General features: G+C 42.7%; 1 protein-coding gene across 5 annotated transcripts in view; it reads right to left on the reverse strand.

Moving 5' to 3' along the window:
• Positions 1-240: 240 nt before the first annotated feature.
• Positions 241-19,962, reverse strand: part of FGFR1 (fibroblast growth factor receptor 1) — a 150,959-nt gene continuing 131,237 nt past the window's right edge. For 3 of the 5 annotated variants that reach the window (XM_068274624.1, XM_068274619.1, XM_068274620.1), the window contains 9 exons: positions 19,133-19,277; positions 18,924-19,045; positions 16,814-16,924; positions 12,034-12,224; positions 10,238-10,360; positions 6,983-7,053; positions 4,060-4,197; positions 1,789-1,894; positions 241-1,694 (listed from right to left, as the gene is read on the reverse strand). In XM_068274624.1, coding sequence (XP_068130725.1) covers positions 1,530-1,694; positions 1,789-1,894; positions 4,060-4,197; positions 6,983-7,053; positions 10,238-10,360; positions 12,034-12,224; positions 16,814-16,924; positions 18,924-19,045; positions 19,133-19,277 — 1,172 coding nt within the window. In that variant the 3' untranslated portion in view covers positions 241-1,529. Of the gene's footprint in view, positions 1,695-1,788; positions 1,895-4,059; positions 4,198-6,982; positions 7,054-10,237; positions 10,361-12,033; positions 12,225-16,813; positions 16,925-18,923; positions 19,046-19,132; positions 19,279-19,962 lie in introns of all 5 variants that reach the window. The other 2 variants (XM_068274621.1, XM_068274622.1) reach the window with 1 other exon arrangement.

A 19,962-nucleotide genomic window follows, 5' to 3' on the forward strand; every position in this document is an offset into this window, starting at 1 on the left:
GTTGTCCTTAAACTATCAGATCTTAAACGAAAAATATAATTGGGCAAAACTACAAGATGCTGAATTTTGACACATACATCTTTCAAGTAATATCCTTTATCAACTTTTTTTTTATACTTCATGTTTTGACAAAAAAATATATAAAAATTAATAGAGGATCTGAAATCTATAGGAAATGTACCCAAGATGATGAAAAAAAAAAAAAGGAAAGAAAGTTAAAACCATATATAAAACATCAACTGAAGCCGATTCTCTTTATTAAGGGACTTGTACTGGAAATAAGAAAATCTTAGAACATAATTTAAAAAAAATACAAACTGAAAATGTAGCAAAATATATGATTTTTTTTGTGTGTATAGCAACTGACAGCTATCAGCCAATTTACTACCAAACTGGTATATATTTCATAATTTTTTTTTCTTTAAAAAGACATGTAAATATATAATTCATATTTATACAATTTTTCTAGCTATATACACATGGAAAGCATTTGTGGGTTCTGCTACCCATATTTATATTACATAATTAGCTTGAAACCTGTTAATACATCTCCCAAATTTTTTTGGGGGTAAGGTGAAGTAGAAAAACATCTTTTTCGCATTCCCTTTGGCTGCATGTGACATATGATTGTTAAAAGGTGTACAGATCTAGGAGGATTCTGGGTAAGAGCTGAGGCGCAAGGCTTGATAAGAGAACTATGGGAACCAGTTGCAACCTTGCTTTTTTTTAATGTACCGTTAGCTGGCCAGCAGAGTTTAAAATCTGATGTAGTAAAAAATATATGCAAGATGTAAGCACAATCCATTTGTTTTAGGTGCTTTAAGACATTCCTTCAATTTATTAAGACTTAAGACATTCAAATATGAAGCAGTATAACGTCCGTATTAGCGTTGTCGGTGTTGATATTTCAGTTCAAAGTGACCGTGGAAAAAAAGATGCTTGTGTTGACATCTCGGAAGAGAAAGCTTATTCAAACATTGTGTTTCAGAGTATATCAAGTATGATCTATATATGGTTGATATCCAAATGTCCCCAATGGTGAAGGCAAGCTCCGAATGTATGCACAAAATGGCGAAGAGCAACGTCAATATGCACTGAAAATAAGTCAGCCATTATGAATAAGAAACAAAGCAACATCTTGAGGTGGCAACTGAATGATCTCAAAAGATTGAAAGAATTAAAATTAACTTATGGACAGGTGGCATTCCTTGGATTAGTGTGATGGGTAGAAAGTTATCCTTCTGAGTTGCAGTTTTCACCCATTTTACGTACCTACAATGTTGCCGGACCATTTTGAAGTGGACACTATGATAAGTGCACTGGCCATAATACTTGGTCTTTTTTCCATTCTGAACACCTGAAATCCAGAGGTACTTGAATGTATGAGGTAAGACTGGAGACGAGGCTGGAATCGTACCGTAAATTCTTGAAGATCAAGAAACAGAATGTATGTTTCATTTGGGGAATGCATAAAATAAAAGGTTCATAACAAAAAGTCTAGGAGGAAGAGGAGACCCCAGAATAGGTGGTCAGCGTTTTTTAAGTCCTCCATTGGGGTATTTGGGAAGACATGGTTCATCTGGTAAAGGATCATGTGAAAACACAGAATCTTCCCCTGAAGAACACGTGGAGCTTCTTGTATCTGGAAAGCATGGAGAATACTGACTCACTGGCATGGCCAGATCGAGGTACTCCTAAAAGAGAGATAGTACGGGGTTATTAGTTTATACATTCATACATGAACTCAATCTTGTAATTCTTTCAAATGTTAAATGTGAATCTCATTACCTGGTTAGAGCTCAGAGCGACAATGCGGTCCAGATCTTCTACCAGTTGTACAAATGTAGGTCTCTGGCAGGGCACCGCATGCCAACAGTCTCTCATCATCATGTATCTAATGAAAGATCCCAACAGAAAGCGACAAGGTCAATATTATGGTGAGGAGAAACCTTGTTCTCAGGATTTTCAGCTCCCAACTAAGGGCTCAGACACACTGAGCGCTTTTTAAAAAATGCTCCCACTGACCTGCATTAAAATCGCAGTAAAATCAAGATTGCGGTAAAATCATGTGATTTTTCCGCAATTTTAATGCAAGTAAATGGGAGTCCTGAAAAGCACTCAGAAAAGCGTTTATAGTGTGTCTGAGCCCTAAGATGTGAATTATGCTTACAATATCCAAAACATCCCCAGATTAAATTGGTAAATTGGTACCAGCAAAAGGCTAAGCCCACCCATAAGTTATATTTAAATTATAGGTGAATATTTTTGGATTTTCAACTCTTATCGAATGCCCATTTTTCTACCTGAGACTTATATGAAATATCAGAGGACACATCTGTACTGTCCTGGAAACAAGTGGTTCAGTAGTCTTCAAATTTAGAGGTAGATGGGGTCTAATAGACCCCTATAACCCCTTTTGATTGCACACAGGGTGTCACTATGAAGCAAGTAATCATAATAACTTGATTCCTGCTGCATCCTCTGACCTCTCCTGACCTTCATAACTAGCCAAAGCACCTTCATCTGCCCAAAAAGTACCCAAAGCTGCCCCGATAGGAGGCACCAAAACCAGTGCTTGGTCAACAGAATTTGTTCTGAATTTTTCCCCACAAATTAACTTGTGACAGGTGCCATGGCATAAAGTGTCCATAGGTGTATCAGTAACCTTCATAACCAAACACTATTTTTTTTCTGTGCAAATTACCTCCACAGTCTATCCCTGCAACGCCTAACCCCTAAAGTGTACCCAAGGTGAACCTCAGGTCCAAAAACAAACATTTACCTAAGAAGAGGGAAACCTCTGTATCCTGTAGAGGGTTTCCATGCCATCCCCTGTCACGAAGTGCAGATCCCTCGCCCTGAATATTACCAACAAGTGCTTGTTGCTAGGAATCTCAGGGGCCATGCTCCTCTCCATGCAGGAGCGTGGCCAATCTGTGCCTGCGCGAGTACAGCCCTGCCTGCTCGGTAAGAACGAGTCACTGGTGCATATGAAGCAGCTCCGTGCTACTGGGCAGGAAGAGGAAAGTGGTACCGAAATTAAGGTGGGTCCCGGCCAATGGTGGAAGCCAGTGTGGGAAGCCTCTGCAGTTTCCAGGGGCTTCACTCTCCTTTAGGGAAGTATTGCATTTTTATGTTTTTATGCCTTGGGTTCTCCTTAAAACCCTGACCTAACAATTTCAACTGAAGCTGCTTTCACTCTGACATGTTGCATCGAACAATCTAATCACATTGCAAACCTGATGCGATTATATTGTAATGGTACATTCACATTGGCATGTCAGCAGTGTGATGGAATTTGTTGGAGTAACACGAGGCATGCTGTACTGGAAAACGTGCATTTTTAAAGTTACAGTGAAGTACACTTTTTAACCGGATCTGGACCGACGCAGTTGAAATCTATGTCCTGCTCGTGGCTGTGCAGATCTGACAGGACGTCGATTTCAAACATCATCGCCATGCGGTTCCACCACTCCTGCCGATTGCGCCACTGTGTCCTCGCCGCAGAACACTCGCCCTGCCGTCTATATGACTCCAGTGGTGTGTGAGTCGGTCAGGAGCAGATTTCATTGGCTCCTGACCCAGTCATCACTGTAAACTAATCCCATTGGCTTACATAGATTGTCAGCGTCAGGATCCAATGAAAGCAGCTCCTGATCTGCTTGCATAGCTCTGCCGTCATAGGGACGGCAGAAAGAGGGACCTGCGATGAGGACAGAACGGTGGATTATTGCGGCGATTCGATGGTAAGTGTTGCTTTACAGTACCAGCAGTCTCTGGTCCTGAAGGGGGTAGAGACTGCAGGTACAGATGTAGTTAAGTACTTTATGTATCGCATGAAGCAACTTTTCCCCACAACTACACTGCGCAGTGGTAGGTACGCCTATGTTACGCAGGGGGAACAAAAGTAAAAGGAAAAACATTTGAAATAGTCACTCACAGGAAACTTTGGGAAATTTGCCAACATAAAAAGGAAAAACAACAGTAAAAAACAAGGCAGTTCTACTTTCGTCCCCACTTGAAATTATGGCTATACTCACAAATTATGGCTATACTCACAATTCATTGGTGCAATTTGTGGGCTTGTCCATCCGGTGGCCTTCTTTTAGTAATTTAAACAGTTCTTCCATGGGGACCCCAGGATAAGGTGAGCCTCCAAGTGTAAAGATCTCCCACAGTAAGACCCCAAACGACCACCTAGAGTAAAGCATGCCATCAGTGTATGAACACCACGCTTGGTAGAGGATTCCATAAGTGTATAAACATGTTTATTATATTACATTTACAGACAACTAACCAAAACACAAAATGCCACAACTCTATAGCTGCATTGTGCAACAGTGTAACTTTGCATTCCCCATTACCTTAACACATGACCAGCTACCAGTTCTTAACTTAACTTCCTAACTCCAAAGTATTTGGATGTACAAAATATAAGCTCAGTACACTATTAAAGGATACCTTCACTGCTAGGCTTTATTCACATGGATGGCAGTGGAGCGGTGCACTTATCCCCTCAAAGCCATCATGTTTATCCACCTAGCGCATTGATGCAGTGGTAGGAGGTTGTTTAGGTGCCTTTTCTGCTTAAGAACTACACCTGTGAAGAAGGCGGCACCACCTGTTTAAAAATGCTGCGTTACCACCTTAAAGGGAAGGTCCAAGCAAAAAAAAAAAATGAGATTCACTTACCTGGGGCTTCTACCAGCCCCATGCAGCCATCCTGTGCCCTCGTAGTCACTCACTGCTGCTCCAGTCCCCCGCTGGCAGCTTTCTGACCTCGGAGGTCAGGGCCAAATTGCGTACATTTTTACACATTCCCGCTAGTGCAGGAACATTAACACATACATTTTTACGCGTTAGTGGTGAAACGCGTAAATTTTTGTTCCTGCACTAGCTGGAATGCGTAAAAATGTATGCAATGTGGCCCTGACCTCCGAGGTCAGAAAGCTGCCAGCGGGGGACTGGAGCAGCAGTGAGTGACTACAAGGGCACCGGATGGCTACATGGGGCTGGTAGAAGCCCCAGGTAAGTGAATCTCATTTTTTTTTTTTGCTTGAACCTTCCCTTTAACCTAATACTACCCTTAGACCTAGTTTTCATTGTATCCAAACACCGGACATAGAACCAGGGCTGTGGATTCGGTACAAAATCCCTCAACTCCAACTTCTCAGTTTATGATTCCACCAATTCAGACCCCTAATTTGCTTACAAAAATCTTGTTGATTTAAAGCATGTTACATAAAAGGCATTTAATCACCGCCAAAGCTTAGGAATTTTTAAAAGCTATATTAAGATGGCATCTGCTTGTGGGAACAATGCAAAGCTCCTGGGCAGGAAGTTGACACTATCCTATCCGCAATCACAGTCTGTCATTGCCAACCTGAATTTCCATGCATGAAGTCTGTAAAAGATTCATCGGAGACCCTTATCAGCCAGGTTCCAGCGTGTAGCCATGTCACCTTGCAGAAAAAGGCCTCTGCCTTTCCTATATCTGAGAAAAAGCCAGGGTCATTTTCTGCAAGTGGCCAGAGCTACCTAGTGAATCGTATTAGACAATGTGTTGGGACATTCTAACTTTTAAGCATCAGTGTAGCTCTTTTTTTTTTTTTTTTTTTTTTATGTACACCAGAGATGCTCTTTAACTACCCTATGACTGCATCACGCCGATGGGCGTGATCGCGGCGGCAGCCCCAGGACCGCCTAATGCCAATTGGAGTCAAGTCCTAGGGCGGTGTTTTGCAGGAAATCAAGAGCGGCGCTCTCCGCTCCGTCATCAGTCTCCCAGCGGCGATTGCCACTAGGAAACTGTTAGATGGCGAAACCACCGTCTATTTACAGTGTACAGTGCTGCGATCTAAGGCAGCGCTGTATTGGGGACAGTCGTGTGGCACGGCTGTCCCCTCTGGAGGCAGGGAAGCGATCCGCTATCATAGGCTGAAGCCTATGACAGCCGATCGCGCTGATTAGCTTGCGGGGTGAGAGAGGGTGACAAAAAAAAAAAAAGTCAAATTTATTGTAAAAAAAAATAAAAATAAATATTTAAAAATAAAATCCTGGGAGCGATCATAGCCCACCAACAGAAATCTCTGTTGGTGGGCAGAAAAAGGGGGGGAAATCACTTGTTTGCTGAGTTGTGCAGCCCTGCAGCAAGGCCTTAAAGCTGCAGTGGCCTAATTAGTTAAAAATGGTCTGTCACTAGGGGGGTTTAAGCCCGTGGTCCTTAAGTGGTTAAACTTAGGATATTGCTTTAGAGTAGATGTTTAACAACACATCAATTAAATTATTTCTATTTATCACGAGCAAAGCGAGTTTGAAAAGAAAACATTTTATGCTTGCAGCTTTTTTTTTCCCCCCCAGCCTATGCGTGCAATCCTCCTACGAGCTATATCTCTCCATTCTCTTCCCCCAAATGCACGCATACAGACACGCTGTACATGACACTCCCCAGATGGAATGCGCCAGTAATTAACAATAACCCAGTGGGTCCTCTAACAACTAGGTTCTCTATGTGCGGTACGCGTACCCCGAGGGATGGTGGGGTCAGGGGATAATCGGGCTTGAAATAGTTATTTAAGCCTAACAAATTTAGTTTGAGAAAATAATAAATTAAATAACCCCTATATAAACAACAACAAATTAGTATTTTAGCTAATTAAAGTCAATAGTACACGCTTGTAAATGGTTTAGAAGGAATTACTATGCACAACTATGAAATATTTCTGTGTCAAGGGGTACTTGAGGAAATCTCTTCCATGCCATTGTACTTGATGAACACAGGCTTCCAAAAGGGGTAGATACCAATAAAATGTTTAGAGACCCTGTTCTAACAAGTCGTCTGGACCTACAAACTCATCGCATAAATGTGCAGTAAAGCAGGTGCATAAAGCATACAGTGATATTTACAGGAACCTATGAAACAACGCACAGCAGTCTGGTTGTAGATGGGCTTACATGTCAAGCAGTAAAAGATGGTACTTACACATCACTTTGATGAGTGTATATTCGGTCAAACAGGGCTTCGGGAGCCATCCATTTTACTGGTAAGCGACCCTATTAGAAAATGGAGAATAACTGTCAACATCCTTCCAGCAGCTAGAACACTGGTTACATATATCTGCAATGTTATTACAACTCTTCTAGAGGACTGTGTAAACTTGGGGAAAATGGGCCGAGCTGCCGACAATCTTCGGTTTCCTATAATAAACCTGCCGCATGAAATCCAGCCTGTCAATGGGGACCTGAGCTCAGAAATTCCTCTCTGATCTGAAGGATACGCAACAGCATAATATCCTTTAAAGAAAAAAAAGTATTTGTTACAGCTGATAAAGTCCTGCAATAAATCTGCAGTGTGTCTACTTCCTGCTTTCATGGAAGCAGACTAGGGGTTAACATCCTGTGTTTACCACTTAGCTGCTCTGCATTGGCAGAGGAGATTTCTGAGCTGACACAGCTGAGAGATCAAATTACAGGTGTGATTAGTCACAGATGAGGGGGAATGGTTAGACAGGCTAAACTGTCTAAATACATACAGGGTGCAATTTTAAAGTGCATCTCCAGCTGAAATCCAATCCCCTATTAGAAATGTTTTTGTTTCATTCCATTCATCAGTTTCTGAAAATAATACCAGATTACTATTCAAGTATTACTTAGCTGCAGTGTTAGTGTTTCAGAAACGAACAAGTCTTTTAGTTCCTTAAAGAGAAACTCCGACCAAGAATTGAACTTTATCCCAATCAGTAGCTGATACCCCCTTTTACATGAGAAATTATTCCTTTTCACAAGCAGACCATCAGGGGGCGCTGTATGACTGATATTGTGCTGAAACCCCTCCCACAAGAAGCTCTGAGTACTGTGGTACTCTTGGCAGTTTCCTGTCTGTGAACCCTGTTGCATTGTGGGAAATAGCTGTTTACAGCTGTTTCCAACTGCCAAAACAGCAAGCAGCAGCTACATCGCCTGCCAACAGTAAAAATGTCACCATGTAATAAATGTCAGAATATAAATCAGGGATTTAAAATATTTTACAATGGGCAAACACTGACTAAATCATTTATACATAATTATTGTAAAAATGAAGCACTTTTTTTTATTACATTTTCACTAGAGTTCCTCTTTAAAGGATATCCGAGGGGACTTGTGACATGACATGATACACATGTGCAGTATATGTACAGTGCTAAGCATACAAATAACTAGGCTGTGTTCCTTTTTCTGCATGAAAGAGTTAACATTCAGGAATGCAAATGACCGTTGCAAGTCAGCTAGTGTCCCTCATTGATAAGGAATTAAAGCCAAAAAACTTTTCTGCAAAGCTGCAGAGAAAGGTGTCTATATTTTAGATTCTGGGAACCTGAAAGACCATGTCAGCATATAAGAAAATAGAACAAATATTCTATTCTTAGCAGATACAGAGAAAATAAAACTGCAGGATTCTAAAAAATAAGTCATTCTTAGAAGTAGGAGGAATGGTTTATCCCATCAGTTTATTTTCAACTATGGTTTCTTTAAAAAAAAACCTTCTACAGCAAATTCATCTAATGGTAAAGGAATAAAGGTCCTTGATAAAGTAGGAGTAAAAAATACAATTCTGATAAATGTAAAATTTCAATAGCGACAGCTCCTCGCAGAGGCGTATCTAGAGGGGTGCAGGCATGGCAGCTGCTCCTGTGCTGTGTCCTATGCCTGCCCCTGTGCAGCGCCCCCATGCCTCCACATTACTTAGATTTCAAATCAGATTAATTATTATTATCTGGGGAACATGGCTACTTAATTTATATATGTAGGATGCACTTGGCTTAGTGTTAGAAAACAGGACAGAGAGGGAATAAGAAGTAACTCCGGAAAAGTAACTTCAGCAATATCTCGAGCCAAAAAACACAGGCAATCATAACACATGTACGCGAGAAAGGATGCTGTTTTTAGAGGGGAAGGGGGCTCTGATGGGGGCATATTTTCAGTGTTTGCCATGGGCTCTATATTACCCAGGTACGCCCCTGGCTCCTCGTCTGTTGGCAGGGCTAGTGACAGGGATCTCTATTATGCTTGGCGTCTCTTCTGACAAGGCTACAGCCACCCTTCTACACGCAGACACAATGACCTGTCAGTTACTAGAGAAAGGTAACAGTCAGAAGTTGACAGGTGGAAGAGACAGACTTCCTGTTCCTGTCAGCAATGCTGCTGTGAGATGAGACTTATGCCTTTACATAGTGCTGGCATCTTCGGCACTGTTTTATAGGGAGTACACCGGCATTTCACTAACTGGCCCTCACAGGAGATTATAATCCCTACCATAGTCCTAGTTTAAAGGTGTGATTGCAGGAGATGGATCAGGGAATGATAGTTTGTCGTATCTTGCCTCGCCACGCATTTCTCGATCCATCTCCCGTGGTTTTTGTGTGGTTATTCAGCTTAAAGCGGTATCGTCACCATAAAAATCAAATATCAACAGCAACTGGTCTGAGTGGGGGAAGTGAGTTATCACATACTTAAGGAGCACTGGCCCTTTAGTAGTCGGTGCCAAATAATTGCATGCTGGGGGTTCTTTTCATCTATAATGTATTCCTCCTCTTTCCTTTATATCCCTGCCAGCTACTTATCTGAAACCTAATCCCCTACTCACTTGTGTTTACAAGCAAGGCTGAGGCGACTCAGCGATTGGAGGAGACAAGAAAAAAAGTAAAGGGCAGAAATGACATCACGAGTTAGCCTTAACTGTGGGCAAAAGACATGGCCCCCACCACTAACAGAATGCTAGTCATTTACTATATAACATTTACTGAAATCAAAAGGTGGACAGTATAATACATGTGTTATGTAAGTAGATCAAGTATTTATCTACTTATATATATGTGTTTTTTTTCCCCTGGCATAGTATGGCTGATCCTACTGCTTTAAGAGTAATGAAATGTCTACTAAAAGAAAAAAAAAAGTTGTTCCACCTGAAGCTCCCTAATATTTTTCTTTGGACAGTTAAAAAATACAAGTGATAATACTTGTAAGTCTTATGACAATGACTGCCATCAATGGTATTTTTCACCCTATACAGATGTCTCCAATCCTCATTCTACAGTACAAGGAAATTTCGGAAACGCTGCCTACAGGAGAACACGAAGCAACATCCAAATCAGGCATAGCAGAAGCACAAGGCTGTAAAACGCGTAGTAACAACCAGAAAGGAGAATTCAGAGATCAGGCATGTTTGCACCAACATCTATAACAATAATCATATACTTACATTTGTTGTCTTTTTATAATAGTCAATATGATGGATGTCGCGTGCAAGGCCAAAATCGGCAATTTTCATAACATTATCCTCGGTAACGAGAACATTCCGCGCTGCCAGATCTCTATGGATGCACTGAAAATAGAAGATTTCCACATTATTGCAGGATAGATTATTGGACATCATTGATGAATTTCCACATCAGGTGAGACTCAGATGCCAAAAAGGAAAAGCTCTTCTAGAGGAAGCAGTTATGAGTTTTCCCAACTTTTAAAGAACGCCTGAAGTAAGAGGGGTATGGAGGCAGTCATTTTTATTTCTTTTTAAACAAAATCAGTTGCCTAGCAGCCATACTGATCTTTCATGCATCAGTCGTGTCTGAGCCACACACCTGAAACCAGCATGCAGCAAATCCAGTCAGACTTCAGTCCTAAACATCTGATCTGCAAGCTTGTTCAGGATCTATAACAAAGTATTAGTGGCAGATTGTCAGCAGGATGCCAGGCAATTTGCATTGTTTAAAAGGAAACAAATACTGTATGGCGTCTGCCATATCCGACATTTAAAATCGGTCCCTTAAAACCAACCTCTTCAAATCATACTACCCATCTTCCACTCTGTCCCAGGCATTCATTACCCAACCTCTCCAGACAATTGTACCCAGAGTCAGATTACGCAGAAGGCAATATAGGCAGGTGCATAGGACTCCCACCTTAGATTACCAAACAAAACAAAAAAAACAAAAAAAAAAAAACACACCCACCAGAAAGGGGCAGCCAAAACCATAATTTTGCCTAGGGCCCATTTTACCTTTAAGGACTTCCCAGGCAGGGGGATTAAATACGGGTGGACGGTAGGACAAGGGGGTTTATCGGGGCTGCAGAGAGGGACTGAGACAGCTGCTATGGGTTGGAAGAAGCCCCACTTGAGTAAAATCTGTTTAATCCCCCTCGTCTGGGAAATCTTAAAACTACCTAAAGACTGCATCATGCCAATGGGAGCGGCGGCAGCCCCAGGACAGCCTAATGCCAATTGGCGTCAAGTCCTGGGGCCGGCTTCTGCAGGAGAATGCGCACGCTCGCCGCTCGGACACTGTTAGACGCATAGTACAGCCCTGCGATCTACAGCAGCGCTGTACTGGGGACACGGCTTTCCCCCTGGGACATAGGAGAGAGATCCGCTCTCATAGACTGAAGCCTATGACAGCCGATTGCCGTCATTGGCTGGCTGGGGGAGGAAGGGAGAAAGTAAAAATAAATAAATAGGCATTGTTATTAAAAAATAAATATAATAAATATTTATAAAAAACAAAAAATAAACACTGGGGGAACGATCAGACCCCACCAACAGAGCGCTCTGTTGGTGGGGAGAAAAGGGGGGGGGGGGGGGGGAAATCACTTGCTGTGCGGCCCTGCAGCAAGGCCTTAAAGCTGCAGTAGCCCATTTAGCAAAAAATGGCCTCGTCTTTAGGGTGGTTTAACACTGTGGTCCTCAAGTGGTTATTCTGTGTCTCCTTGTAACCCACTAGGATATACCGGATGTTCCAACAACTAATGGATTATACGCCTGATGGGGTAAAGTCCACTATCAATTGGTTATCCTGTATTCTTAATTGTTTGTTTCACATTTGTAGTCTACTCTACAATTCTGAATATATTATAGTACTCCCAGAACACCATCCACCTAAAATCTGTATCCTACAAAGGAAAAAACAGTGGCACAACTAATCAACTGCTTATAAATCTTAGCAGGGTGATCTTTCTAGATAGAAATGTTCTATTTCAAAGAAAAAAAACAGATCGGTCTACCTTTTTAGAGGCCAGGTATTCCATGCCTCGCGCCACCTGATATGCACAGGAAACTAGGTCCTTAAAGCCGAGCTGCTCATCAGCGGCACAGCTTGGGTTGTAGCAGTATTCCATGCCAGGAGGACGCCTTGCCCGCAGGTATTCCCGGAGATTCCCCTTAGAAGCATATTCAACGATCACATATAAAGGACCTAGAACAACAACACAGGATAGAACATGTTCAAAAATATATGCAGTGGGATCCAACAACTCACTGCTGCCACCATAGGTATTCACTGAATCTCTAAGTTTCTATATTGTACGGTCTGTACATTTATTGTCTGATGTACTCTAACGTAAAGCACAGACTTACGTGAAAGAATGTATTATGGTTTAAGAGTTTTAATTGTATCACTAATATTGTTTAATGTCTTCATAGAGGTGAAGGAGGATGAGCCAGCGAGTACAAAATTCAGCTCAGACAGCAGCGAAAGGGAACGTGTGTTGGTTGATGCGGGCTGTGACACAATGTTAACTGCCCTATGTCGCTGCCTCTTGCTGAAGCACTACGCTCTGCTCTCCATCTTTGCGACACTTTCACCTTCTGGCTGTGATGGCAGAAATGTCGAGAAGATGGAGAGCAACGTGCAGCACATAGGCGAGAAGCAGTGACATAGACGAGTTAACACTCTCTACCATATACGCTCCCAACTGTCCCTCTTTTGGAGGAATGATCTAATGCAGGGGTCTCAAACTCAATTTACCTGGGGGCCGCAGGAGGAAAAGTCAGGATGAGGCTGGGCCGCATAAGGGATTTCACAAAATCGCCCGGGGGGCAATCCGCCGGCATTTCCTGGAAGGGGCAGAGCTTTCAGCTTCAGCTCTGCCCCTCCTGACGTCAAACGCAGCGGATCGCCGCCTCTGCCCGCCCCTCTCACTCTTCCTTCACAGAGAGGCGGCGATCTGTGCGGCGATTGACGTCAGGAGGGCCAGAGCTACAGCTGGAAGCTCTGCCCCTCATCGCAGTCGTGAATGTTTGCCCGGGGGATTTGGGGGCTCTGCAGCCCTCGTTTAGCGGCGGGGATGTGGCGGATTACTTGGGAGCACTGAAGCGAACTATAAGGTAAAATAGGCAAAAATAGTTCGCTTCCGTGTCTCTTTTGCTTTTGCCGGCGCGGGCCACAAAATATTGTACCGAGGGCCGCAAATGGCCCGCGAGTTTGAGACCCCTGATCTAATGACATCTTTGATTCTGAATTCCTTATGATATGCATGGTGAGAGATGTGGTCGACACGTGATTAGATGTGTGGCAGTAGTGTGCCTTAAGGTGCATGAGATGGGCAGTGGAGGAAAAAAAATATATATATATATACAGTTGCTCCGTCCAACTGCCAAAAAAAGTGTGCCGCGAGCAGGGAGGCTGGCCAGCATCTTTGTATAAGTATTTTTCAGGGAATGTCTTTATAAAGGTCATGCTGAGAATCCCCTATGGAGTGATGGACTAGCCCAAAATCTGTCGGTAATGTCAGATTTCTAATACCTACTGTAAGTGACAGCAACGTAGGAGAAAAGTAATTTATGGCTCATTTTACTCTGGAAGAAATTAACTTCTTATTTGTATGTGTTTTAAATTTTAAGATTTTCGCGACAGGTCCTCTAAGTAAAAATTTGCCTGGGGTATGAATAATTATGGGCAGCACTGTACATACCTGGCTTCCTCCAGCCTCCTCCACGCCAATCGCTCCCTTGCAATCCTCCTCAGCCTCCTGGATTGTCCGGAATTGGCCCTGTAATTCCCTCCAGTCGGAGCAGTCTGGCTGCCCATGCTACCTTGTGGGCTGGGACATGGACAGTACGCCCCAGACCGGAGGACTCCGGACGATGCAGGAGGCAGAGGAGGAAAGCGAGGGAGCGATTGACGTGGAGGGGGCTGGAGGAAGCCACAGGTATGTATATTTTTTTCTCTCCACTGCCCATTTCAAGTTCACTTTAAAATGTCTTTCTTAACTTAAAGTGGACACAAATTAAAAATACAAGATTTCAGAAATAAAATCTATTTTCTAAATTACAATAATAGCAGCCTTTTTTTCAGCTGCATGACAAATATAAAATATTTTACATTTATTGGAGAAACCCCTCCCTTCCTTTCAAATTGCCGGGACAGAATCCAGCAAACTGGCTTAGTAGATGGTCTCCAGCAAAGGAGGAATTGCTAATGGCTGCCACCTGTATAATCCTAGTAATGAAAAGAGAAGGGTGAAAAGCATGCACTGAAATGTTCATAGGCTTGAAGGAGTGTTTATTTATCTTTGTATGTGTCAGAGTGGTGCAGCTAAATATTTTGAATTAAGGAAATGTTTGGTTTGGGTCCGCTTTAATAGTTGGGAGGTATGCTCTACCACGCCCTGCGCTTGACAACATGGAGGTGTCCTCCGGTTTCCTCCTACATCTTAAAAACACACAGATAAGTTAACCTCTTGACGACCAGCTAACGCCGATTGGCGTAAACTGGTCGTCTGCGGGTTACCATGGAAACGGCCGCTCGATCGAGCGGCCTTTCCATGTCAGTTCACGGAGGGTGTCTCCGTGAACAGCCGGAGAGCCGCCGATAGCGGCTCGCCAGCAAAATGTAAACAGGCGGGGAAGAAATCTCCGCTGTTTACATGATACGGCGCTGCTGCGCAGCAGCGCCATAAGTCAGATCGGCGATCCCCGGCCTCTGATTGGCCGGGGATCGCCGGCATATGATAGGCTGAAGCCTATCCCACAATGCGCAGGACGGATATCCGTCCTGCGCAGCCCAGGAAGGGAGAGGGAGGTAAGGGGAGGGAGGGAGCGCACAAAACGCTGCGGAGGGGGGCTTTGAGGAGCCCCCCCCCGCTACCCACTAATGGCCGGCGGCGATCAGACCCCCCCAGCAGGACATCCCCCTAGTGGGGAAAAAAGGGGGGTAGTCTGATCGCCCTGCTGCACTGCTGATCGGTGCTGCGGGCTGTAGAGCCCACGCAGCACCGATCAGTGAAAATTCCCCTGGTCGGCAAGTGGTTAATTGGCTTCCCCATAAAATTGGCCCTAGACAATACATACACTACATGATACATACGTAGACATGACTATGGTAGATTGTGAGCCCCTCTGAGGGACACAAGTGATAAAACGATATACTTTGTACAGCGCTGTCACTTAAAACCTCCATGCTCCCTTGTATATACTACCATAAGTAGCATGGACCAGGAGGCTTTGACATAGCGGGTTGGGGGATGAAAGGAGTGTTTCTGAAGTGTGTGCTTTATAAAGTACACCTATCCATTTTATAAGCCAAGCTGTGAACTGACTGTTGGGAATTTTTTTTTTTAGTCTTTTTGGAGCTACCATTTTAATTTTATACTTTTCCTTATTTTGCGCGTGCTCTTCCTCTGACCTGGGTGTCACCATAGACAAGGCTTGTGGAAGGGTTTTGTTTTTCTTTAACCTACAGTATCAGCATGCAAAAAACAGAAAGCTTCCTATTTCGGATAAGATAACACCACTATGTCTAGAAGGTAACGGAATCCCCCCATCCCTTTGAAGAATTTAGACAGTGATGTAAGCCTGTTGTCTAGGTGATGTTTGCTGTGGGAGGGACAGTAGGTTGTGGCAGTAGTGAGGGCAATTAACACTGAGCTAGGTTGAGAAAAAGAAAAACTAAAGGGGCCCATACAGTGGTCGATTTCAGCCATCGATCGATCAGAAATCGATTCTATCATATTCCCCATTCGATCGATTTGCAGCTGATTTTGATGGATTTCAATAGATTTGCTCTGACAGGATGGAAGATCTAGGTCGATCTGCTGCTGGTAGCAGATCTATGGCCCATAGAGTTGCATTGGATCTAATTCTGAAATCTATTGGAAATCTGTATTTAGTGTGTGGCACACATCAGATAGATTCATGTCAGATTCGACTTGACCGGCATCCGCCAGAAATCTGATGGTCGAATCTGCTGCAAATCTATAAGTGTATGGCCACGTTAAAGGAATTATCCGGCAAAAAAAAAAAAAAAAATGTTGCACGTTGCAACGCTAAAATGTATTAGCGTCGCACCGCTAACACGAAAAAATGTATGCGTTAAATGTTCCTGCACTAGCGGGAACATGTAAAAATTAAAATTACGCAATGCGGCTTGCCGACCCCGAGGTCGGCAAAAACGAAACTAGCTGGTGGCGGGGGACTGGAGCAGCAGTGAGTGACTACGAGGGCACAGGATGGCTGCATGGGGCTGGCAGAAGCCTCAGGTAAGAAACTTTTTTTTCCTTTGCCTAGTAATTCCTTAAAGTTAAGAAGTGATCAGTTTTGGCATCACATAGAAACGAAACAAAGATGGCTAGTAGCCAAAACATTTTCTTTTTTTCATATCACATTTCTCCTAAATCAGACAGTGAACACTAAAATCAACAGGATAGGCAAGCTAAATAAGTCATTTCTTACTGGATGATTTTTATTTCAATTGCTATGGAGTTTCCTACTATTTTAAGCTGGGGAATGATGGCAACTGGTACAAATTTGATAAAGACTAGTGTAAAGACCAAAACAGGGTCAACATTGGAGAAGGTGGCCAAATCAAGGATTCTGATTGGTTGCTTTGCGTCCCTGCTTTCTTTCCACCCCAGCTGTATTAGAATTCCTGGCACTGGTTTGGATAAATCTGTCCCGTAGTGTTTGCGGCACACAGATGAGTGACACAGAGATCAGGCAATAGCATGTTAGGTCAGTTTGTTATTTATTGTATTGAGAACAATGACAGAAGTGAGCTGGACCTACCATCCTGAGTGCAGGCCCCCAGAAGATTGATGATATTTTTGTGCTTCCCGATCATTTTCATCATTTCCATTTCTGAAATGAGGTCAGAGAGGTCCTTCTCACTAGCATCAGCTGCAACAAAGAAATGGATTTTTGGATGTTATCCCAATCTGCAGTAAGCCATTACTAGTTAAACTTTCAAGAGAAAATGTTACTATCATTTATTTACTCAAAGCCGTAACACATCAAAAAAAACCACCTGCCTTTCAGCAATCCTCAAAGCACTGCTGTGACCCAACTGATAGGTGCAATCTTAAAGTGAACCAGAGGTGAAAATAAACGGATGAGATAAACAATTGTATTTATCCTCTTACTCCTAAAAATGACCTTTTGTGTAAGTATCACAGGGTTTTCTTTTATATTGAAACATTTACAAAGCAGGTTGAATGTTTTACAGTCTCTAATCAGTGACAGCCTAATAAGTGTCCCAGAGTTAGAAAGAGGTCAATAGTTCTTGTATTTTATCTCTCCCTGCCCTCAGAAGTTGCATTCTGCCAGGAAAATTTTTATGGCTGTCATTTGCTTATCAGTGAGGTTTACTATATTCCCAACAAGGTACTGACAAGACAGAAGCTGTCACTTCCATGCCTGGAAATTAACTCTTTCAGGCAGCAACATAAACCAAGTAAAACAGCCTGGTTATTAATATGTTTGGCACTGTACATACACATACATGTTTATCTCGTGTCACAGATCGCCTCGGGTACACTTTAAAAAGCCTAACAACAGACAACAGTTCATGTGTTCTTGAGATTTTACTGCATCAACCCTTTGGCTATCATTCATAAAGCATTTCCGCATGCGGAAATGCTGAAAACAGCTGACCTTACCGAACACATAGCAAAATCTTTTCATAAAGACTCTTTCCGCATGAAAAGCTGACATTACCGAGCAGAGCGATAAATCACCGCCTTGTGCGGTGATTATTGTAAAAAATGTAACAAAATGTCAATTTATAAATATTACCGCAAGCGATATGGGGACGGGAAATACCGCTCCCTTGGATGTGGCGAGAACCATGCTGAGTTAATGGAAACACAGACCTCCCAGGCCGCTGCAGTAGAGTGGAACACAGAGAAATGTTTCAACTCGGCAGATTCCTGTGTTTCCGCAAGCCTACCGCCTGCCTACCGCCAGCTTAGTTTGGGAAATCTCCGCACGGTTATCGCAACTGTGCACTTTTTCATGAATGACCACACAGAAGTGTAAAATACCGACAGCTGTGTTTTCCCGCACTGATTCTCATTACCGACAATACTTTTATGAATGATACCCATTGTGTAGGTCCTCTCACAGCATCTGATAAGTGGAAAGGAATAGGAGCTGTCCTTGTATTGGCGACAGCCATAAATTAATCTTATGCACAATATAAGTTATGCCATCTCAGCAGGCTATATGATGGAAAAAGGTAAGAACTCATTACTGCTGTTCCCATCCTTTCAAGCCTCTACTATTCTCCCTTCCATGCTGCTATTGTAGAACCCCATCTCTCCCAGGACATCCCAAAAGCACAAAAGGTGTTAACCAAGCACGGCCCTGGAGGATCTTAAAAAGGAGCAACATCACACCACTAAAAGAACGTCTGAAACATACACACAAGGAGGCTAATGCTGTGAATACACCATGAGTTTGTTCGGCAGATAGATAGCTCGATAGATAATTTCCGACAGGTCTGATCTGGTTTTGATTGTTTTTCAGATCATTTTTCTGATCGATTTCCATTCACATCTACGAGAAAATTGTTCCGAAAAACCATCGGAAAGTAAATCTGCCAAAAAAAACCTCATTGGGTATTCCCAGCATAAGGCAATAACAGTAGGGAATAGTGTAATTCCTTCTACCACTGTGAAGGAACTAAAACACATGCAACATACAAGGAGAAATTTAACAAGGGATTCTCTCCTTAAAAATAGGGGTGGGGTGGCTGAAACACCAGATTTTCTAAAGGAATCGCCTTTTCAAAAATATCTGAAAGATGTGACTCCTGTCTGGTGGACAGATCCCTCAGTCACATGGACTATATCTTCAAACAAATCAAACTTTCAAAAACAAAACAAAAACAGAAACTCACATTTTAGCATCTTCACTGCAACTTTTGTGACTTTGTTTGGTTTCTCCTTGTCCAGCCCGATGGCCTCTGCCATCACTACCTGCCCAAAGCAGCCTTCTCCGAGTGGCTTGCCAAGGATCAACCTATGATGGTGGACAATGAAGCCTGTTAAGCATCTGTGGGTAAGGGAAGACCAAGCAGCATTGTCCAAGCCATTAGACATTGCTCACCTGTCTCTGGCTACTTCCCATCTAGGGTCTTCAGGAAGTTCATATTCAGATACGCCAGCTAGCATCGGCGTGCCGCTTGATGATAACCGAGAAGGCCTGACGAGAATTACTCCGGAATTCATGGAGGAATTGGAGTCGGCTGACACCTGTATATGGAAGATCAAATCAGCAGGTTATCCTATGTCCAAACTGGGCACTGAAACCCTCATATGTACAAACGTGTTCTGTAAATGTAGAGAGCTCCTGCCAAAAGAATGAATGAAATAAAATGCAGGACATTCTAATAATAGCAGAAGATGTAGAGAAGAGGAATCCAACCTATTTTTGATAGGAAACCAAAACGACTATAATTAAACTAAAATAACTGTAATTTACGCAACCATGAGAAGACTGAAACAGGAGCTGCTACTGCTAAAATATTTTTGCTTGTGAAAGTTTTGGAGCGGTCGTCCCGATCCAATCTTCACTGCCTAGACCCGGATATGGAACCAGCATTTTATGTGACATTTCACGTCCACTGGTAATACTTTTAGTTCACACTAATCAACATGATTGTTTTGAACAATTGCCAGGTACCGTTTTGGCTTAGTTAGGCTTTAAAGTGTACCCAATGTGAACATAAACTTATGAAAAACAATTAGATTTATCCTCCTACTCCTAAAAATGACTAAGTATCCCAGGGTTTCCTTTTATATTTAAACATTTACAAAGTAGGTTGAATGTTTTACTGCCTCTAAGCAGTGGCAGCCTATTAAAGCGGATCAGAGATGAAAAACTAACTAGAACAAGTAACTTGTCTATATATCTTATCTAAAGTATAGATCGTTTAC

Source organism: Hyperolius riggenbachi, chromosome 3 (assembly GCF_040937935.1).
Source record: "Hyperolius riggenbachi isolate aHypRig1 chromosome 3, aHypRig1.pri, whole genome shotgun sequence".
In the NCBI taxonomy this organism is placed as follows: Eukaryota; Metazoa; Chordata; class Amphibia; order Anura; family Hyperoliidae; genus Hyperolius; species Hyperolius riggenbachi.